At 40.9% G+C, this 19859-nt stretch overlaps 1 protein-coding gene across 6 annotated transcripts in view; it reads right to left on the minus strand.

The window, feature by feature from the left end:
* Positions 1-19859, minus strand: part of tcf12 (transcription factor 12) — a 361463-nt gene that overhangs the window by 69337 nt on the left and 272267 nt on the right. For all 6 annotated transcript variants that reach the window (XM_072278449.1, XM_072278450.1, XM_072278446.1 and 3 more), the window contains one exon: positions 14514-14592. In XM_072278449.1, coding sequence (XP_072134550.1) covers positions 14514-14592 — 79 coding nt within the window. The remainder of the gene's footprint in view (positions 1-14513; positions 14593-19859) is intronic.

The raw sequence follows: 19859 nt of genomic DNA on the forward strand, positions 1-19859 counted from the left end.
CCAGTCATCCTTGGCTAGTTCCCCTCTCATGCCATTGTAATTTCCTTTATTCCACTGAAATACTGACACATTGGAATTTAGTTTCTCCTTCTCAAATTTCAAAGTGAACATGCCATATTGTGATCACTGTTCCCCAAGGGTTCCTTAACCTTAAAGCTCTATTATCACCTCTGGATCGTTGCACAACACCCAATCCAGCACAGCTGATCCCCTAGTGGGCTCAACAAGAAGCTGTTCTAAAAAGCCATCTGTAAGACATTCTACAAATTCTCTCTCAAGGTCTAGTACTGGCCTGGTTTTCCCAATTCACTTCATGTTAAAATCCAAACAATTATCATGACATGGCCCTTCTGACACACCTTTTCAATCTCCACAATTTCCTTGGCTGCTGTTTGGAGGCCTGTATACAACTGCCATTAGGATCCTTTTGCCCTTGCCATTTATTAACTTAACCCAAAGATACTCTACACTTTCCAATCCTATGTCATCCCTTTCTAATGATTTAATATTATTTTTTTTATACACAGGGCCACACCACCCCCTCTGCCTACTAACCTATCTCTCGGATACACCGTATATCCTTGGACATTCAGCTCCCAATGGCAGCCATCCTTTAGCCAAGTTTCAGAATGGTCACAACATCACACTTGCCAATCAGTAGTTGAATTTCAAGATCGTCCATTTTATTTCTTATGCTGCGTGCATTCAAATATAACACTTTCAGTCCAGTATTTGTTGCTTTCTGTTTTAACTGCACCATGCCTCTATTGCCCTGTAACTCATTCCACTGGCTGTGATTATGTCTCATCTCCTGCCTGTCCTTTCTTTCATCTCTGTTGCATGCTATCTTTAATTTATTTGTTTTCCCCTTCCTCAGCCCTATCACTCCAGTTCCCACCCCGCTACCAAATTAGTTTAAACCCTCCATAACAGCTCTATTACATCTGCCTGCTGGGATATTGGACCCCTTTGGGTTCAGGTGTAACCTGTCCATTTTGTACAAGTCATACCTCCCCCAGAAGAGGCCCCAGTGATCCAGGATTTACACTCACAAAGCAATAATGGACAGCCAGATGAACAAGAGGAACCTGGAGCTCTCAATGTTCCCATTAGCCTCATCTTTCTCAGTGGCAGATTCACAATCATGGAACGTGCTGTCAAAGTGACCCTGGTGAATAAAGGTGCATTTTGCAAATGGTACAAGTCAGGTTTATTGTTGTCATATGCACAAGTGCAATGACGTTTACTTACAAGTTTACTTGCAACAGCATTACAGGCAGCACACACAAAATGCTGGAGGAACTCAGCAGGGCAGGCAGCATCTATGGAAAAGAGTACAGCCAACATTTCAGGCTCAGACCCTTCAGCAGGACTGAAGAAATAAAGCTGAGGAGTAGATTTAAAAGGTGGGTGGAGGGGAGAGAGAAACACAAGGCGATAGGGGGAGGAATGAAGTAAAGAGCTGGAAAGTTTAGTGGTGAAAGAGATACAGGGCTGGAGAAGGGGAGAGTCTGATAGAATAGGACAGAAGGCCATGGAAGAAAGAAAAGGGGGAGGGAGCACCAGAGGGAGGCAATGGGCAGGCAAGGAGATGAGGTGAGAGAGGGAAAAGAGGATGGGGAATGGTGAAGGGGGGGAGGGGGACATTACCATAAGTTCGAGAAATCAATGTCCATGCCATCAGGTTGGAGGCTGGGGCATCATTATGACAGTGGAAGAGGCATGGATAGAGATATTGGAGTGGGAAGTGGAATTAAAATGGATGGCCACTGGGAGATCCCACTTTTTCGGGCAGATGTAGCATAGGTGCTCAGCAAAGCGGTCTCCCAATCTATGTTGGGTCTCACCGATATACAGGAGGCCACACCAGGAGCACTGGATGTAGTATATGACTCCTTCTACCAGTCTCCCTCTTCTCCAGCCCTGTATTTCTTTCACCAATCAACTTCCCAGCTCTTTACTTCATCCATTCCCCTTCAGGTTTCACCTATCACCCTGTGTTTCTCTCTCCCCTCCACCCACCTTTTAAATCTACTCCTCAGCTTTTTTCCTTCAGTCCTGCCGAAGGGGCTTGGCCAAAACATCACCTTTACTCTTTTTCACAGATGCTGCCTGGCTTGCAGAGTTCCTCCAACATTTTGGGTGTTGCTTGGATTTCCAGCTCTTGTTTGTGATAGCATTATAGACACATACAATTCGAGACAACATCCACAAGAGAAAGATAAATTACACAAAGTTATAGAAGCAAATATAAGAGACTTCTTGGGAATCAAAGTTGGTGGTGAAAACATCAATAATTTCAGATATGCAGATGACACTGTGTTAATTGCAAGTACAGAGGAAGAACTACAAAACTTAGTTGATATAATTGTTGAAGAAAGTGCAAAAATGGGTCTATCTATCAATTGCAAGAAGACAGAATGTATGGTGATATCCAAAAAGACGGAGAATCCTATCTGCAGGTTGAGAATAAATGGGGAAGACCTGAAACAAGTACAGAACTTTGCTACTTAGGAAGTTGGGTGACATCAGATGGCAGGTGTGACTTGGACATCAAAAGAAGAATAGGAATGGCAAAAGACACCTTTACAAGAATGAAGAGTATACTGACCAATACTATACTAGGCATGACAATCCACCAATCCACCTCAGAGTACTGAAATGTTACATTTATCCAGTTATGTTATATGGCTTAGAATGTTGGACAATATCTAGTAACATGAGGAAACAAATTGTAGCAGCAGAGATGTGGTTTTTGAGGAGGATGCAAAGAATATCATGGACGAAACGAATATCTAACAAGGATGTCATGAACAGAGCAAACACAAAAATTGAAATAATGTATGAGATCATGAAAAGGCAACGTAACTTTATTGGACATGTGATTAGGAAAGAGGAGTTAGAATGCATAGTAATTATGAGAAAGATTGAAAGGAAGAAAGCAAGAGGAAGACAAAGACAAATGATGATGGAGACAGCAGCCAGAGAACTGGAAAAGAATTGATCCACTTGACCCGAAACAGGAGTGTGTGGGCCATGGCAGTCAAAGCTCGAAGTAGGCATAGCACCTGATGATGATGATGATGATAATGAAAGAAGGAAGAAAAAGAAGTCCATTATAATGCAAAACGGTCAAAGTGTTATTATACTAAGGTAGTACAAGTTAGTCTAAGAACCAAATAGTAGCTGTTCTTAAACCTGGTGTGGGACTTCAGGTTTTTTTTTTAAAACCTCCGCCCATTTCCTGTGCAAAGATGATATGGCCTGGATAATGGGGATCTTTGATGATAGAAGCTGCCTTCTTGATGTACTTTTGATAGTGGGGAGGAATGCACACGTGATGTATTGGACTGAGCCCTCCACTCTGCAGCTTAACTTCCTGCACATTCAAAATGCCATACCACACCATGTGGCCCCAGACAGTGTATTTTCAATGGTACATCTGTACAAGTTTGCTGGAGTTATTTGGTGAAATGCTTAACCTCCTTAACCTTCAAGAGACCCAGATCTTAAAGCCTGGTGGTAAGTACACATTCTGGTCATAGTGCAACAAAGATCAGTGTGGGAGGAGGGGCTACGGGAAGGGGAATGAGTATAGCAGTAGGCAGAACACCAATCCAGTAGGTTATCTTGTTCTCGATGGTGTTGAAACTTGAGTTGTTGGATCTGTGCTACTCCAGGGAAGTGGAAAGTAAAACATATGACTTCTTGTGTTGGACGGGTTTTCAGAAATGACAGGGAGAACTGTTTGCCCAAAATACACAGCTCTGCACTGGTCAGATACCGGGTGGCACTGGTAAGATGACATTTATAATATTGAGAACAATTTTGGGCCCCCATGTCCAAGGAAAGATGTGCTGACTCTGGGCAGGGTTTAGAAGAGTAATTCCAGGTATGAAAGATTTAATATATGAGGATTATTTAATTGCTTTGCTTGTACTCAATGGAAGTTTAAAGTTCAAAGTAAATTTATTATCAAAGTAGATATGTGTCACCATATACAACCCTGAGATTTATTTTCTTGCAGGCAATCACAATAAATACAAGAAACACAATAGAATGAATGAAAGGTCATACTCAACAACAAATGTGCAAAAAAAAAGTGCAAATCCAAGAAAAAGAAAAAATAAATAGATAAGCAAGCAAGCAATAAATATTGAGAACATGAGATGAAGAGTCCTTGAAAGTGAGTCCAGTTCTGTGATGAGGTGAGTGAAATTGAGTGAAGTTATCCTCTCTGGTTCAAGAACCTGACGGTTGAGGGATAATAACTGTTTCTGAACCTGGTGGTGCAGGTTTTGAGGCTCCTGTACCTTTTTCCTAATGACAACAGTGAGATCAGAGCATGGCCTGAATGGTGGGGGTCCCTGATGACGAATGCTGCTTTCCTGTGACAATGCTCTGTGCAGATGCACTCCATGATGGTGAGGGTTTTATGATGGACTAGGCTGTATCCACTACTTTTTGTAGGCTTTTTTGTACAAGGGCATTGTTGTTTCCATACCAGACCATGATGTAACCAGTTAATTTACTCTCCATCACACGTCTATAGAAGTCTGTCAAAATTTTAAAGGACATGTTGAATCTTCCCAAACTTCTAAGAAAGTAGAGGTACTGTCGTACTTCCTTTGTAACAGCACTTACGTTCTGGACTTACAACAGATCCTCTGAAATGATAATACCAAAGAATTTAAAGTTGCTGACTCTCTGTACTTCTGATCCCCCAATGATCATCCCCCAATAATCATGTCCTTAGTCTTCCTGACATCGAGTAAGAGGTTATTGTTGTGGGACCACTCAGCCAGATTTTCAGTCTTCTTTCTATATGCTGATTCACCAATAATACTGCTGTTGTCAGGAAGTTTAACTATGGCATTGAAGCATTGGAGAATTGTGTGCTGAGGGAAATCGTGGAGATGTTGTTGTTGCCAATCCAAACTAACTGTGGTCTGCAAGTGAGGAAATTGAGGATCCAGTTGCACAAGGTGTTTTTTAAGGCCTTGGACTTGAAGCTTATTGAGAGGTTGAAAGGATGAACCAGAATCTTACTGAAACCTATCAAATACTGGAAGGCCTGAATAGAGTGGACATGGAGAGGACGTTTCCATTAGCAGGGAAGTTTAGAATCCAAAGGCAGAGTCTCAAAATAAAGGGACATCTCTTATAAACCAATGCAGAAGGTAACGAATCTGGGTAACTTGTTGTCACAGAGGGAGTTTGAAGCCAAGTTATGGAAGAGCAGATTCAATGAGCTGAATTCTGCTCTGACAGCTTATACTTGCCATTTTGACTGCAGTAGGTAGATGGCATGTCCAATTCAGTTTCTAGTCCAGACCCATTCCCCAGACTGGAATTCTCAGCAACATTAATGCTGTTGAATATTGCATGACAGTGGTTAAATTCTTTCTGTTTAGGTTATTGTTAAGAAGTTTTGAGTATTTCTAATCACTTTTAGAGCCTCTGACAGTAGTTTAGAGCTTGCTGAATACAGCTTTACTTTCCGAGCTGTGAATGGAATGGAATATAGGGAATTCATCAAACACCTTCACTCTTGTCCTTGTATATGCAGAATTAATTAGAATTAGAAATACTTTATTAATCCCGAGGGAAATTTGGTTTCGTTACAGCCGCACCAACCAAGAATAGAGCGTAAATATAGCAATACAAAAACCACAACAATCAAACAACAAAATGCAAACTATGCCAGATGGAAAATAAGTCCAGGACCAGTCTATTGGCTCAGGGTGTCTGACCCTCCCCGGGAGGAGCTGCACGTTCGATGGCCACAGGCAGGAACGACCTCCCATGCCGCCAGTGTTGTATCACGGTGGAATGTGGCCGAAGTCCAACGGTAGAAAGTTCAATATCCGGTCTGCAAACACGTTCTTCGATCGTAATATCCCCGGATTGCACCATCTGTAGTTAACCAGAACAGTAAGCACGAAACTCCTTTACGCTTACCGCTCTCAATGCACTTCCGGTCAGCCGGAATGGTACTACCCACTGAACTCCTCTTCTCCTAAAGAGGAGGTAGATTATTAAAGCAGCTGAATATGGTTAGGCCTAACTTATTGCCCCAAGTTCCTCTGCAGCAATGTCCAGAAGTTTGTTCTCAGAATAACACAAACTCTTCCTGTGTGTCAGAGATGACACCAATTCCTGGAGTGTTTATTTGATTACAATTTCTTCAATTTCACAGGACCACCTGATGACACACAGTCAAATGTGATATTTGCAAATGTCACATTCAACTCTGGAATTCAGTTCTTTTGCCCATGTTTCCACCAAGATCATGTAATCTGGAACTGGCTATTCCTAAAGGAACCCAAACTGAGCATTATGGAGCAGATTCTACAGGTCACAGTGGCAATGTAAATGAAATCTTCCATTACTTTGCTTATGATTAAGAGTTAAATATTAGGAGGGTAAGTGATTCGTTTTGATTTGTCCTACTTTTTCTGTAAGACATACCTCTATATGTCTTTCATATTGCCAATATTGTAACTGTTCTGTAACAGATCAGCTGAAACTGATCAACTCTAAGATCATCAGAGGCCTGGTGTCAGGCAAATAACCTCTTAAGGTCAAAGGACATAGTTATTGACTTCAAGAGAAGTTGCAACACTCAAGCTCCCCTTTACATCGGCGGCACAGTAGTAAACTGATCAACATCTCCACTCACCAACTCCACCGCTACTTTACTATTTCCTGTCAGTCACCTTATGTACAGTCTAGCATCACTTTATAGACATACAATCGATCTATCTATATAAACTATCTTATGTATTTATATTTATTGTGTGTTTTTATTACTGTGTTCTTTATCTTTTGCTTTTTTTGATGCTGCACTGGATCCAGAATACAATTATTTTATTCTCCTTACACTTGTGCACAGAAAACAACATTAAACAATCTTGAATCTTCAAAGAACAGTTCTGGAGTGCACCTGATCCACTAGCTTTTGTTGTATCCAGTCCTTTTGCATTACAAAATAAATTGAGGTGGTTGAAAGTTGTCTTTAATGATAGTGCAAAACTCAGGAGGTGGTTAAATATCAAACAACAGGAATTTTGCAGATGCTGGAAATTCAAGCAACACACATCAAAGTTGCTGGTGAACGCAGCAGGCCAGGCAGCATCTCTAGGAAGAGGTACAGTCGACATTTCAGGCTGAGACCCTTCATCAGGACTAACTGAAGGAAGAGTTAGTAAGAGATTTGAAAGTGGGAGGGGGAGGGGGAGATCCAAAATGATAGGAGAAGTCAGGAGGGGGAGGGATGGAGCCAAGAGCTGGACAGGTGATAGGCAAAGGGGATATGAGAGGATCATGGGACAGGAGGCCCAGGGAGAAAGACAAGCCGGGGGGGAACCCAGAGGATGGGCAAGGGGTATAGTCAGAGGGACAGAGGGAGAAAGAGGGAAAAAAGGAGAGTGAGAGAAAGAATGTGTGTATAAAAATAAATAATGGATGGGGTACGAGGGGGAGGTGGGGCATTAGCAGAAGTTAGAGAAGTCAATGTTCATGCCACCAGGTTGGAGGCTACCCAGACGGAATATAAGGTGTTGTTCCTCCAACCTGAGTGTGGCTTCATCTTTACAGTAGAGGAGGCCGTGGATAGACATGTCAGAATGGAAATGGGATGTGGAATTAAAATGTGTGGCCACTGGGAGATCCTGCTTTCTCTGGTGGACAGAGCGTAGGTGTTCAGCAAAGCGGTCTCCCAGTCTGCGTCAGGTCTCGCCAATATATAGAAGGCCACATCGGGAGCACCGGACGCAGTATATCACCCCAGTCGACTCACAGGTGAAGTGTCGCCTCACCTGGAAGGACTGTCTGGGGCCCTAAATGGTGGTAAGGGAGGAAGTATAAGGGCATGTGTAGCACTTGTTCCGCTTACAAGGATAAGTGCCAGGAGGGAGATCAGTGGGGAGGGATGGGGGGGGGACGAATGGACAAGGTAGTCGCGTAGGGAACCATCCCTGCGGAAAGCAGAGAGAGGGGGGAGGGAAAGATGTGCTCAGTGGTGCGATCCCCTTGGAGGTGGCGGAAGTTACGGAGAATAATATGTTGGACCCGGAGGCTGGTGGGGTGATAGGTGAGGACCAGGGGAATCCTATTCCTAGTGGGGTGGCGGGAGGATGGTGGAGGAAGGGAAGCCCCTTTCTTTAAAAAAGGAGGACATCTCCCTCGTCCTGGAATGAAAAGCCTCATCCTGAGAGCAGATGCGGCAGAGACGGAGGAATTGCGAGAAGGGGATGGCATTTTTGCAAGAGACAGGGTGAGAAGAGGAATAGCCCAGATAACTGTGAGAGTCAGTAGGCTTATAATAGACATCAGTGGATAAGCTGTCTCCAGAGATAGAGACAGAAAGATCTAGAAAGGGGAGGGAGGTGTCGGAAATGGACCAGGTAAACTTGAGGAGAGGGTGAAAGTTGGAGGCAAGGTTAATGAAGTCAACGAGCTCAGCATGCCTGCAGGAAGCAGCGCCAATGCAGTCATCGATGTAGCGAAGGAAAAGTGGGGGACAGATATCAGAATAGGCTTGGAACATAGATTGTTCCACAAAGCCAACAAAAAGGCAGGCATAGCTAGGACCCATACGGGTGCCCATAGCTACACCTTTAGTTTGGAGGAAGTGGGAGGAGCCAAAGGAGAAATTATTAAGAGTAAGGACTAATTCCGCTAGACGGAGCAGAGTGGTGGTAGAGGGGAACTGATTACGTCTGGAATCCAAAAAGAAGCAGAGAGCTTTGAGACCTTCCTGATGGGGGATGGAAGTATATAGGGACTGGACATCCATGGTGAAAATAAAGCGGTGGGGGCCAGGGAACTTAAAATCATTGAAAAGTTTAAGAGCGTGAGAAGTGTCACGAACATAGGTAGGAAGGGATTGAACAAGGGGGGATAAAACCGTGTTGAGGTATGCAGAAACGAGTTCGGTGGGGCAGGAGCAAGCTGAGATAATAGGTCTGCCAGGATTAAGTATGTCTTTGTTGCGGATGCTTCATTCTCATGTTGGTACTTGCATACTGGGTTCTAGCAACATTGAGGCTGGGGATATTCTGGGCACATTCTCCTCCATCTAGTTGTTTCAATGCACCTTGACATTCATATCTGAATGTGGCCGGATGGCACAGTTTTGATCTGATCCTGCAGCTACAGGATTGCATAACTCAACTCACGCATGCTGCTTTTGACATTTACCACACATGTAGTCCCATGTTATTTTTCCCACTTTGTTGTGGCTGATGTGACTCTTGGCATACCCTTTCCACACACTACGCTAACCAAGGGTTAGGTTATTGGGTTGATTGTATGACGGAGCACATCAAAGACTGTGATAGAGTTCTGCTGCAGGCCCACATTGGCTAAGATGTTCCATTTTGAGCCAAAATCTCTGTTGGAGTCAGAGCTCAATCAATACCAAACATTTTTTTTGAAGGAAGTGCATTCATGAAACACATCTTTAATTCAATTACAGATGTAATGAAATTTGCCCTGCCGTTTTTTCCATTTTTACTTGGAAACAATGACATGAATATTTATGCAATTGTTTTGTTCTTTATCCATAACCTGGCCTTTTCTATCATGCTTTCTCCAAATCATTTTGGCTAAGGGACTCACATTCTATTCAAAGTTGGAAGTAAATTTATTATCAAAGTATAGACTACATGCAACCCTGAGATTCATCTCCTTGCAGACAACCGTAAAACAAAGAAACACAACAGAATCCACAAAAAACACACAAGAAACACTGACAATCATTCAATGTGCAAAAGAACAAATCATTTAAGTACTAAAAAAATAAACAAATAATACATAGAACATGAACTGCGAAGTTCTCAAAAGTGCATCCACAACTGTGGAGTCAGCTCAGCACTCAAATCTGGTCCAGGAGTCCAATGGCTGCAGGGCAACAACTACTTCTGAACCTGGGGGCATAAGCCCCAAAACTCCAGCATCTCCCACCTGACTGTAGTAGCAAGAAGAGAGGAAGCTAGGTCAAACCCAGGCAGATGTTACCGGCTCAGGTGGGGAATCTTAGCTGACAGAGAAGTGAGCTGGACACCTTTTCTATTTCACTCTCTGCCTCAATGCTTTAACCTTTTAAATCTGGCTCGGTGCTTAAATTGGCTAAACATCAACTTGTTTTCCACTCTCGGGCTTTGATGCCACAATCTGGCCTGAATTCTGCTCCAGCGATGGCTATACCTACATTGTCAATAGTCCAGTTTGCCAATTCCTTCAGGAGATTGTAAGAACGCTAGATCATTCAGATGGCTCAAAAGTAAATTCCTTAAAGGGAAATTACAGGCTGCAGATTGCAGTGATCATAGTTCAGAAGTAGTATATTTAGTAGAATAGCTAGCAGTTTTTGAGCTGCCTGCAAAACGTCACCATATATCACCAACACCATCTTGAGAACTTTGACAGAGGGGAAAGTGTGAAGGCATTGAAGGCAGTCTATCAATTTATAAGTGAATTAGATCGAGATGGGGCAGTGGCCGAAATACCTTTCATAAGGAATCTTTGAGTAAATGAGGGAAGACACCTCAGTGAGAACTTGTGGTAGTAAGGTTAAGTAAGCAAACCAACAATTAGTGGTTCAAAGAATTCAGAACAAATGAAAAATGTGCAAATCTCAAAGCAGGAGCAAATATGAATGGAGGAAACAGATAAAAGCATGGCTCTAATGTTTATGCTGGCCAATGAAATGTTTAAGGTTACTGGTTGCCTGCCCACGAGGACAGCACTTAACTGGAAATGATATCCTTCACTCAGCTTATAAATGAAGCCCAGCCCCAGCATAACACAGGATTTCCCCGGCCAAAACTGAGAGGCCCTGGTGTGTGTTAAGCTTTCTGTCTAATAAAGAGATTTAATATACAAAACTACCTCTGATACTCATACATTCAAAAGAACTTAAATGAAAATTTAAAAATGCAATTAAAATAATTAAAAATTACAATGCCTTGTAAAACTATTCAGCCCCATCATTTTTACATAAATGAGTATTACAATCAGGGATTTTGATCAATTTAATCGTAAGTCACCTGCTTTTCCCCCCCACAGTAGACCCAAAAAAGGGGGGAAAATTATAAAGCATGAAAAACTAAAAATTCAAAAACTGAAATGTCAGCAGTTTAAAAATATTGCTTCCCCTTTGCTCAGCACTTAGATGAACCACCACTCACAGCTATTACAGCAAGTAGTCTTTTTGGATAAGTCTTTATAAGTTTGCTTTGCACTATGATGGAGCAAAATTTGCCCATTCCTCCTTGCAAAATTGATCAATCTGTGCCACCTTAGTTGGGGAGCAGAAGTGGACAGCAATCTTGAGATCTTGCCAGAGATGTTTGATCAAGTTAAGGTCAGAGCTGACGGGCCACTTAAGAACATCAATTTACTTCTTTGAAGCCACTCCATGGTTGCTCTTGCAGTGTGCTTTGGGTCATTGTCCTGCTGAAAGATGAACTTCCTGTCCACTTTAAGCTTTCGGGCAGAGGCTAGCATGTTTTTATCCAGGATCTCACCATATTTAGCAGCATTCATCTTCCCATCAAACCTGACTAGATTTCCAGTTCATACTGCTGAAAAGCATCCTCATAGCATGATGCTACCTCCGCCATACTTTACAGTAGGGATAGTGTTGCTTAGTTGCTGCACAGTATTAGATTTATGCTACATGTACTGATTAGAGTTGAGGCCAAAATGTTCCACTTTAGTCTAATCCAAATACAAGACCTTCTACCACATCTTTACAGTATCTTCTAAGTGACGCTTTGCAAAGACTTTATGGGCAAGGTTAGGTTTTGTTCTAGCCAAGGCTTCTTCTTTATCACTTCTCCAACACTTGTTTAGCAAATTGTTCACTGGTTTTGGAATTTTTCTTTTGATTTGACATGATGCACAATGTTTTGTAAATTAGCTCAAAAATCCTACCTCAATATATTTTAAATTTAGAAATCGAGACAGAATATAAATTGTTAAAATAGTTGTGGGGGCTGAATACTTTTCACTAAACATTTTAAGACACTGGTAAACTACTGATACTATTGAGTATGTAGTGCCTCAATAATTAAACTCCTAGATTAGAAGTCAGGGGTCTTTTTCAAGTGTTACTACAGAAGCCGTGGAATTTAAATCAAAATCAGTGAGCTAGAATTTAACAAAAATCATTACAAGACAGGTATAAAAATTATCTGTATCACGAATGTCTTTCAGGGAAGAAATCTGTGATCCTTACCCAGTTTGGCATGCACATGACAGCAACCCCATCAATGTGGTTCATTCTAGCAGCACTCTGCCATTCCGCATTATCAAAGCACAAATTCTGACATAAAATTGCTCCAGCCTAGCTGAACTTGTAAAGCCCTCCTCATAAGTATCTGGGGACTAGTGTCTGCATTGGTAGAATTTTAGCACATTCCAGTGAAGCAACATTCTGATGTTGTTGCAATCACAAAATCACACTTTACATACAAGCATTAGACTTCTCCATCACAATCCCTAGGCCTGCCCTGTTTCCAGCAGCATGGGTGACCCACAGTGGGGGCAGCAGGGTGGAGAAGTACTGATCAGACCCTCAGAACTCTATGACAGCAGGTCAAACATGAAGGCTACCACCTCCTGATTGTTATCTACTGTATTTTCGCATCCTCCTTCAGCTGCTCAATCAGTGCTCCCCTACACTGAAGAACTTTTAAGTTCTTGAGGAGCAGTGAATCATGACCAGCATCAGAAATACTCAACACTACAATGTGTAACCTAATTACTCACAATAGCACTCATTCACACTAGTTCAATGAGTGCAGAGAGATGGACTGTATGTAACGTTGGTCAAGCCAAAAAATGCCAACAATGCAGAACCACAACACAGGACATTAATGCGAAACAATCAGCGTGCATGATCTTGTAAACAGATCAAATCAAGACTCTGCAGTCCTGCCAATATTGAGACATAAACTGTTATGGACAGAAAGTGATAGCTTCAAGAACATTCTAATCCTCAAATGACCATGTGACTGCTAAAAAGACGAATGCACTTTTAGCAATGCTGAACAGATGATCCCTCTCAAATTGTGCTCAAGGTCCTCACTATCACAGAAGTCAGCCTATTCAATTCATTTCACATAGTGTCAAAGTGCAGATGAGGAGACTAGATATAGCAAAAGTAATGGGACTAGACAACATCCCAGCAACAATAATGAAGATCTACACTCTAACTAGCTACTCCTCTATTCCACTATAGCTGAACACTAGCATCTACCCTGGAAATTTGCTTAGGTACAACTTGATCACAAAAGATGCATTTAATTCTGGTTAATCTATGGCAGAGTGATCGCTCTCAATCAGTGGCAGACTGGTAGGGATGATAGCAAAAGTACTACTTCACCAAGAACTTACTGATGCCCATTTTAGGCTTTAACAATTTTGCACCAGTTCGCCTCAGTCTTGATAGAAAAAAATAATCCAAAAAGTTGAGTTCAGAGATGTGGTGATGTCAAGCCAGTGTTTGAATTGACATTATGAAGCCTGGGTAAAGCTGAAATCTATGAGTATCAAGGGCAAGTACTCCAATAGCGAGAGTCATACCTTGCCCACAGAAGTTAATTGTGGGTATTGGAGGTCAATGATTATAGCTCCAGGACATCACTGCATGAGCTCCAGATTCAAAAATAATCACCTCAATTATAAAAGATGCATTATGTTCTACTTGTGCTTCTGTATCAAGTCTCTTCTCCCAAAATGAAGTGAATAGGAATGCTGGTTTTGTGTGCTTTTCAGTAGGCACACTTACTAACCTAATCACTGGGATATACATACTTTCTGCTCTACACTCAATGCAATGTCCAGCACAGAATACAAGTGTCCTAAGATCACAATCAGACGAAAAGCTTGGAACGTACTCAAGTTGTCAGATAAAAGTCAGTAATTCTGACTTATACTGATGTTACTAGATAGTTCTGACCTTCCACTCAATTGAATGCAAACTGCCTTTGTAACTGAAATAACCGAGTCCTAATGTAGCAAAGATGTCAGAACTAACACCAAAAGGGTGGCTCATCATAGGTTCTGCATAGTTAACTCCTAGCCTAATGCCTCCAAGATCATGAGTCATCTTTTTATTGTCACCAAGTCTCCATTCCACCTAGTTTGAATGCTGCTAAAGTCATAGTTGAGTTGATTGACATATGCACAAGTATATGTACTGTTTGCACAGGATCAATGAACAAATTACTTGCAGCAGCATCATCAGATAATTGGATAATTTTATTGAACAATAACCAGCGGGCTTGCCTATGTGACAGCAGCATCTCTTATCACAAAATATTGAACAGAAGACTTTAAGGAAGCTATGAAGGATACTTGAATGACTTAACTTTTCTGCTGGCTTCTGGTGGATGAAACTTGCATCTATATTTATTATATAGCCTATAAGCACACGCAGAACTAGTCTGCATTCAGCTTCATTTGGGTTTTCTAAAGTTATAAAAATAGCCAAATCTTACCAGGTAAAGGCGATGGTGATCCAACAGGTGTCGATGGATTTGATGGGAAACTACTACTGGTATGATCAGGAGAATAAATCTGCACAAAAACAAAACAGACAAACTTAAGTGCTGAAATTTTCCTTCATTTCTGTTGCTATTCTGAAACAATGATTGGAATAATTATGTCCATCACCCTTGTTAGCATGACTTCTAAGCAGCTAAAATACTCATGACATACAGACACTTTAATATTCTAAAACCTCTTTTCTAATGGGTCATTACCCAATGCATCAATATTGAGCATTTTAGCCTTTCCAATTCTGTTCTCCTTTTAAGGAATACCTTGCACCAAAATCCTAAATTTAACTGGGCACTTAGCACCAGTTCCTCTGTAGACCTTGAAAAATAAATCAAAGCAAATACATGAAATATATCAACGTTCTGACATAGTAAGAATTTATACACTTAGGTTTATAAACATTGTGCTCAAGGTGGATACGATCAAACATATTGCACAAAGCAAACACTGACTATTATTGGTGAGCATGAAATAGAATATTTCTACCACAGAAGATATACCAAGTTTTCCAAAGATGTGCAACTTGCATGTGGGAGTGATAACAGTAAAGGCATGCTGCAGCCATGCAACCTCTCAAGGTCAAAGACTTGGGGAGGAAGAAACTAAGGTTGCAAAAAATTATTTTCTATAGTTGGAATATATAGCTAAAGAAAATATTACATTATTTAATAGCAATATAATTTATTATTTATGTTACTCAATTATCACATACATTCACTGCTACATGTGTGTAGGTGCAGAGAACTACCCAAGCTAAAATTGTCTTCAAAGTCATACGCATAGGCACTTTGATTAAATATCCCTGCCTACTCTGTCCTTCAGATTTTATTCCAGAAGATGTTTATTTGATCAAAAGTAGGACTACAAAAAAAGAGACAACAGCAAAGAGAAAAAAAAACGCTGTTTAATTTTAAAAGGTATTTACTCATAATTGTACTATAAAAAGCAATTTGATATTTTGCCACACTGCATTTCTACATATGGACTAATAACACACTGCAAACCACAATGCTCAACATTACTCAATGAGGTTTCAGGCAAGGGCCTCAGAAATTGAGGAGAAATATTCTTCAAAGTCATTAGCTCAAAAATCACATTATATATGCTGCATTTTACTTATCTTGGTGAACTTCCTACAATTTTTTTCATTTTAAAATGATGAGCAGCAAAGTATTTTTTGGAAAAATCTATACACTCCACATGAAGCTCAGTATCTTCTACAGCTGCATTTACAAAAGTGTTTTAAGCTGCCTCAAATGACTGCTGCAGAACCCTCACCTAGACTGCCTTGACCAAGTAGTATGGGAGTCCGAGATGAATGGAGATCAGACAATACTGCATGGATATTCTACAAACCTAAAGAATAGATGCTGGATGGAAAGAGCACAGGAAGTCCAGCAACTCAGATTCCGAATGACTGTCAAATCAATATGCAGCTGTTTATCTTGCTGAGAACCAAGAATGGAAAAGAGTTAAGGATAGAGAGGGAGTCAGCATCTATTCAGAGAGCATCCTGAGCAAATTCTCAACCAGAAGTCTTTGACAGAGTGCCCTCAACTCCATCTAACATTAAACTATCCAGTGCAGAGTTCTTAACTTGTCAGTTATATGTGAATGACAAGACTTTCTTGCCAATTGAGAAACGACAAGGCCTCTGGAGCACATACCCTTCCCAAATTCTAAGATTTGGTGGAGAGAAACTAGAGTCATCAATTTCCAAACTCACCTCTGAAGTTGAAGCAAAAGTGACTTCACATGCCTCATGTTTGCTAATCATGACCATCTTCAATAAAAAGGCAACCATGGTAAGTTCAGAGGGATTTCTCTCCTGTCTTCCATAGGGGAAGTCACAAGATCATCTGCAATCATCTCCTCCCAATGACACAAGGGCAGTGTACATGGCCTTTTTTGATTTCACCAGCCTTTGAGGACTGTGCATATTTTCTGCCTCAGAATAATGCCCCCATTTTATGTCAAATCACGATCACTTGCAAGCTACAAGCTTAACCAACCAGACAACACAGGTCTGAACTCAATGGCGCACAAAATGGTGTCAAGCAAGTTGTGACATTGCCCCAATACTTTTCCCAGTATTTCTCACTGTAAAGCTGCCAGCACCTTCAATGTGGTTATTGTTATGGTAATCTACAGGCTTTGAGAAACTTCTAAACCTATCTTGCTTCCATTCCAAAACCAAGGCTACACCACTCTCTGTCATTGAGCTTCAGTATGAAGACAATACTTATTGAAATGTACGTGGGTAGGTTGAGCACAGAGTTGTCAACTCACTCTCTGAGTCTTGCAAAATAAAGCAAAGGTCACCTACAAGCCCACACTGTACAACACCACTCCCTCGTAAACATGGCCCTCTTTCAATCTCAGCAGCCACTTTTCAATAAAGACAGACATTAACAAAGAAAGTCACCTTTACCACTATATCTGAAAAAAAATCTATATGCAACCCAATTGTTCTCCTATATTAAAAGAAGTGGAAACTTCAAAAATAACCTTAAATTAAAGGCACCCTTTAGAAGTTGAAGAAAATAATCTTCATCCAAATCTACCACTTCAGCAAACAAATAAAAATCAGTAACAATTCTGTCACTAAATTCCAAAATGTTGCTGCGCAATGGGAAAGAATAACAATTACATCCATGCAAAGGTTTTACCGTTTACATCTAATGAATCTCTCTCAGACTAATATACAGAATACATTTAGTTTTAACATAATGAAACTAATTTTATGAAATGTACAATTTAATTCGATTATTATTAAATCGGGTTAATGAACAAAGAACATGGTACCTAGTGTATCAGGGCCATTAAACATAATTAGGAGTAAAAGCAGATTATTTGGACCTTTGAGCCTGTTCTCCCATTCAACAAGACCACATGAAAAATCCTACCCCTGCGTCATTTTCTGCCCTGTCCTTATGTCCCCTGATTAACTTCATTTCTAGAGATCTATCAATCGCTGTTATGAAAGCAAACAATGAATTTAATTTAGATAAGTGTGGTATGTTGCATCTGGGTGGGGAGGGGTGAAGGGGGGACCTAGGCAGGACCTTCAAAGTGCATAATTGAGCCCTGGGCAGTATTGTAATACAGAAGGACTTTGGAGTACAAGTAAATGGTTCACTGAAAGTGGAGTCAGAGGTAGTCAGGGTGGCAAAGGAGGCTTTTGGCACGATGGCCTTCATAAGTCAGGGCATTGAGTATAAAAAGTAGGAGTTCATGACGGTTGTCTAGGATGCTGGTGAGGCCACACATTGAGTATTGTGTCCATTACTGGTGGGCGTGCTATAGGAAGGATGATATTAAACTAAAAAGAATGCAATAAAGATTTACAAGGATATTATCAGGGCTTGAGGGGCTGAGTTATAGGGACAGGATGGACAGAAGCTGAGAGGTGATTGTATAGAAATGTATAAAATCATGAAGGGCAATGCACTCATGATTTTTCCCCCAGGACTGGGGAATGAAAGCCTGGAGGGGATAAGTTTAAGGTGAGAATTGAAAAGATTTAATAGGAACTTGAGGTGCAACATTTTAGGAAGTGGTTGAGACCGATACAATAGAAATTTTTAGAAGACAGTTGGATAGATCATTGACTGGAAATATTATTGGCAAACAGGAGTAACTTGGATGGGACATTTTAGTTGGTATCAACCAGTTGGGCCAAAGGGCCTGTGTCCATGTTGTATAGCTATCTATGACTGAATCTCTACAGCCCTCCGGGGTATAGGATTCCAATCCCACCATCCACGCAAAAGTCAAATTTCTCCCCATTTCAATCCTACTCCTTATATGAACATAAACTCTTATAGAATTTTCACAGTTACGGAACAGGAAAGTTTTTTTAAGAATCTAACAATTTTAATTAAGCACTGAATGTTGAAATAAAACAGATGTTCTTGAATGATTCAGTCAACATTGTGGGCAAAACTTGAAAGAAATATTGCTTGGCAAAAAGTTCAGGAAAATACATGAGAAATGGCACATATTTAAAACTTGGGTTTGACTATTATCTACAGAATTTTGACCGCATTCCAAAAATGTCTTACACAAGCCATTTTTAGGTTAAACAAAGAAATTGTGGTTCTTGCTTAATGTTGATTATAAAAATATTCTATGGACAATCAAGGGTTCGTCTTCAATGCAAAGCATTCAGACATAGAAATAGAAAATCCTGGCTACATTCAGGTCACTCCATCCTTGGGAAGATGAACAAAGCTACTGTGATTACCTTATCAATCAGAATTGAGAAAAGTGAGAAACAAAACTTTTGAGAGCGACCAGCAGGGTTGGAGAAAGAGACAGAGAAAACAAAAGGGAAGCTCTGTGATAGGTAAGAGACCAAGGAAGGGTGAATAATTAAGGTGGTTGTGTTGGCTAAAAAGGGTGGTAGAGGCTTGTGAATAATAAACAGTGTGTGAGAGAAGAGCAGGTAGATATCAAGTGCAATCTAAAATTACCAGGAGAAACAAGATTCTATAGTTGCTTGAATCTGGAACAATGAACAATCTGCTGAAAGAGCTCAGTGGGTCAAGCAGCATATTGATGCAGGGTTTTGAAATGACATGGCAACAATTACTTTCATCAAGAGATGTTGCTCAACCTGCTGAGTTCTTCCAGCAGACTGTTGCCTATATTACCAGGAAAGGGAAACTACACAGTGGCCACATGTACTAACAAGTCTGGAATGGCTCATTACCTGAGAAGGTTGAATTCAATGTTGAGACAAGAAGGTTGTGTCATGTCAAGTTGGAAGATGAGGTGCTGCTTCACGAACATGCATTGAACAAGTGGTAAAAGGTCAAGTCCAAAATCCTAGGTTTAAAGGGGATGGTGCCATGCATAGCGGTTAATGTGGATTGACATGCAATCATAGTGTCCTGGAGAGAATGACCTCTCTGGCATGGAAGGGGAATCCAAACCTTGCTCTACTTGAGGAGAGAAGAGGTGGGAGGGGGTAATGGTGAGAACTGGTGGTAGAAATAGTTCAGGTATAGGTGTAAGTCTCATCAACTATGGTTAAAGATGATAGCCTGAGTAAAACACTACCCTCATTTTTTTCTGGAGATCTTTTCTCCACAGCTTTCAAACCTAGTTGCATCAAAAGGCACAACACACTTTGACATCCTTCATAAAAATCCATAAGCATTATTGCAATGGGAGACCCATCTTTTCAGTCTATTCCCACAGAACTTATTTCTTTCTATCTTGACTTTATTCCTGAGTATAGGCTCAAGGATGCCTTCCCGCAACTGGACAGGGCCTTGGTG

The sequence above is a fragment of the Mobula birostris genome, chromosome 14 (genome assembly GCF_030028105.1).
Source record: "Mobula birostris isolate sMobBir1 chromosome 14, sMobBir1.hap1, whole genome shotgun sequence".
NCBI lineage: Eukaryota > Metazoa > Chordata > Chondrichthyes > Myliobatiformes > Myliobatidae > Mobula > Mobula birostris.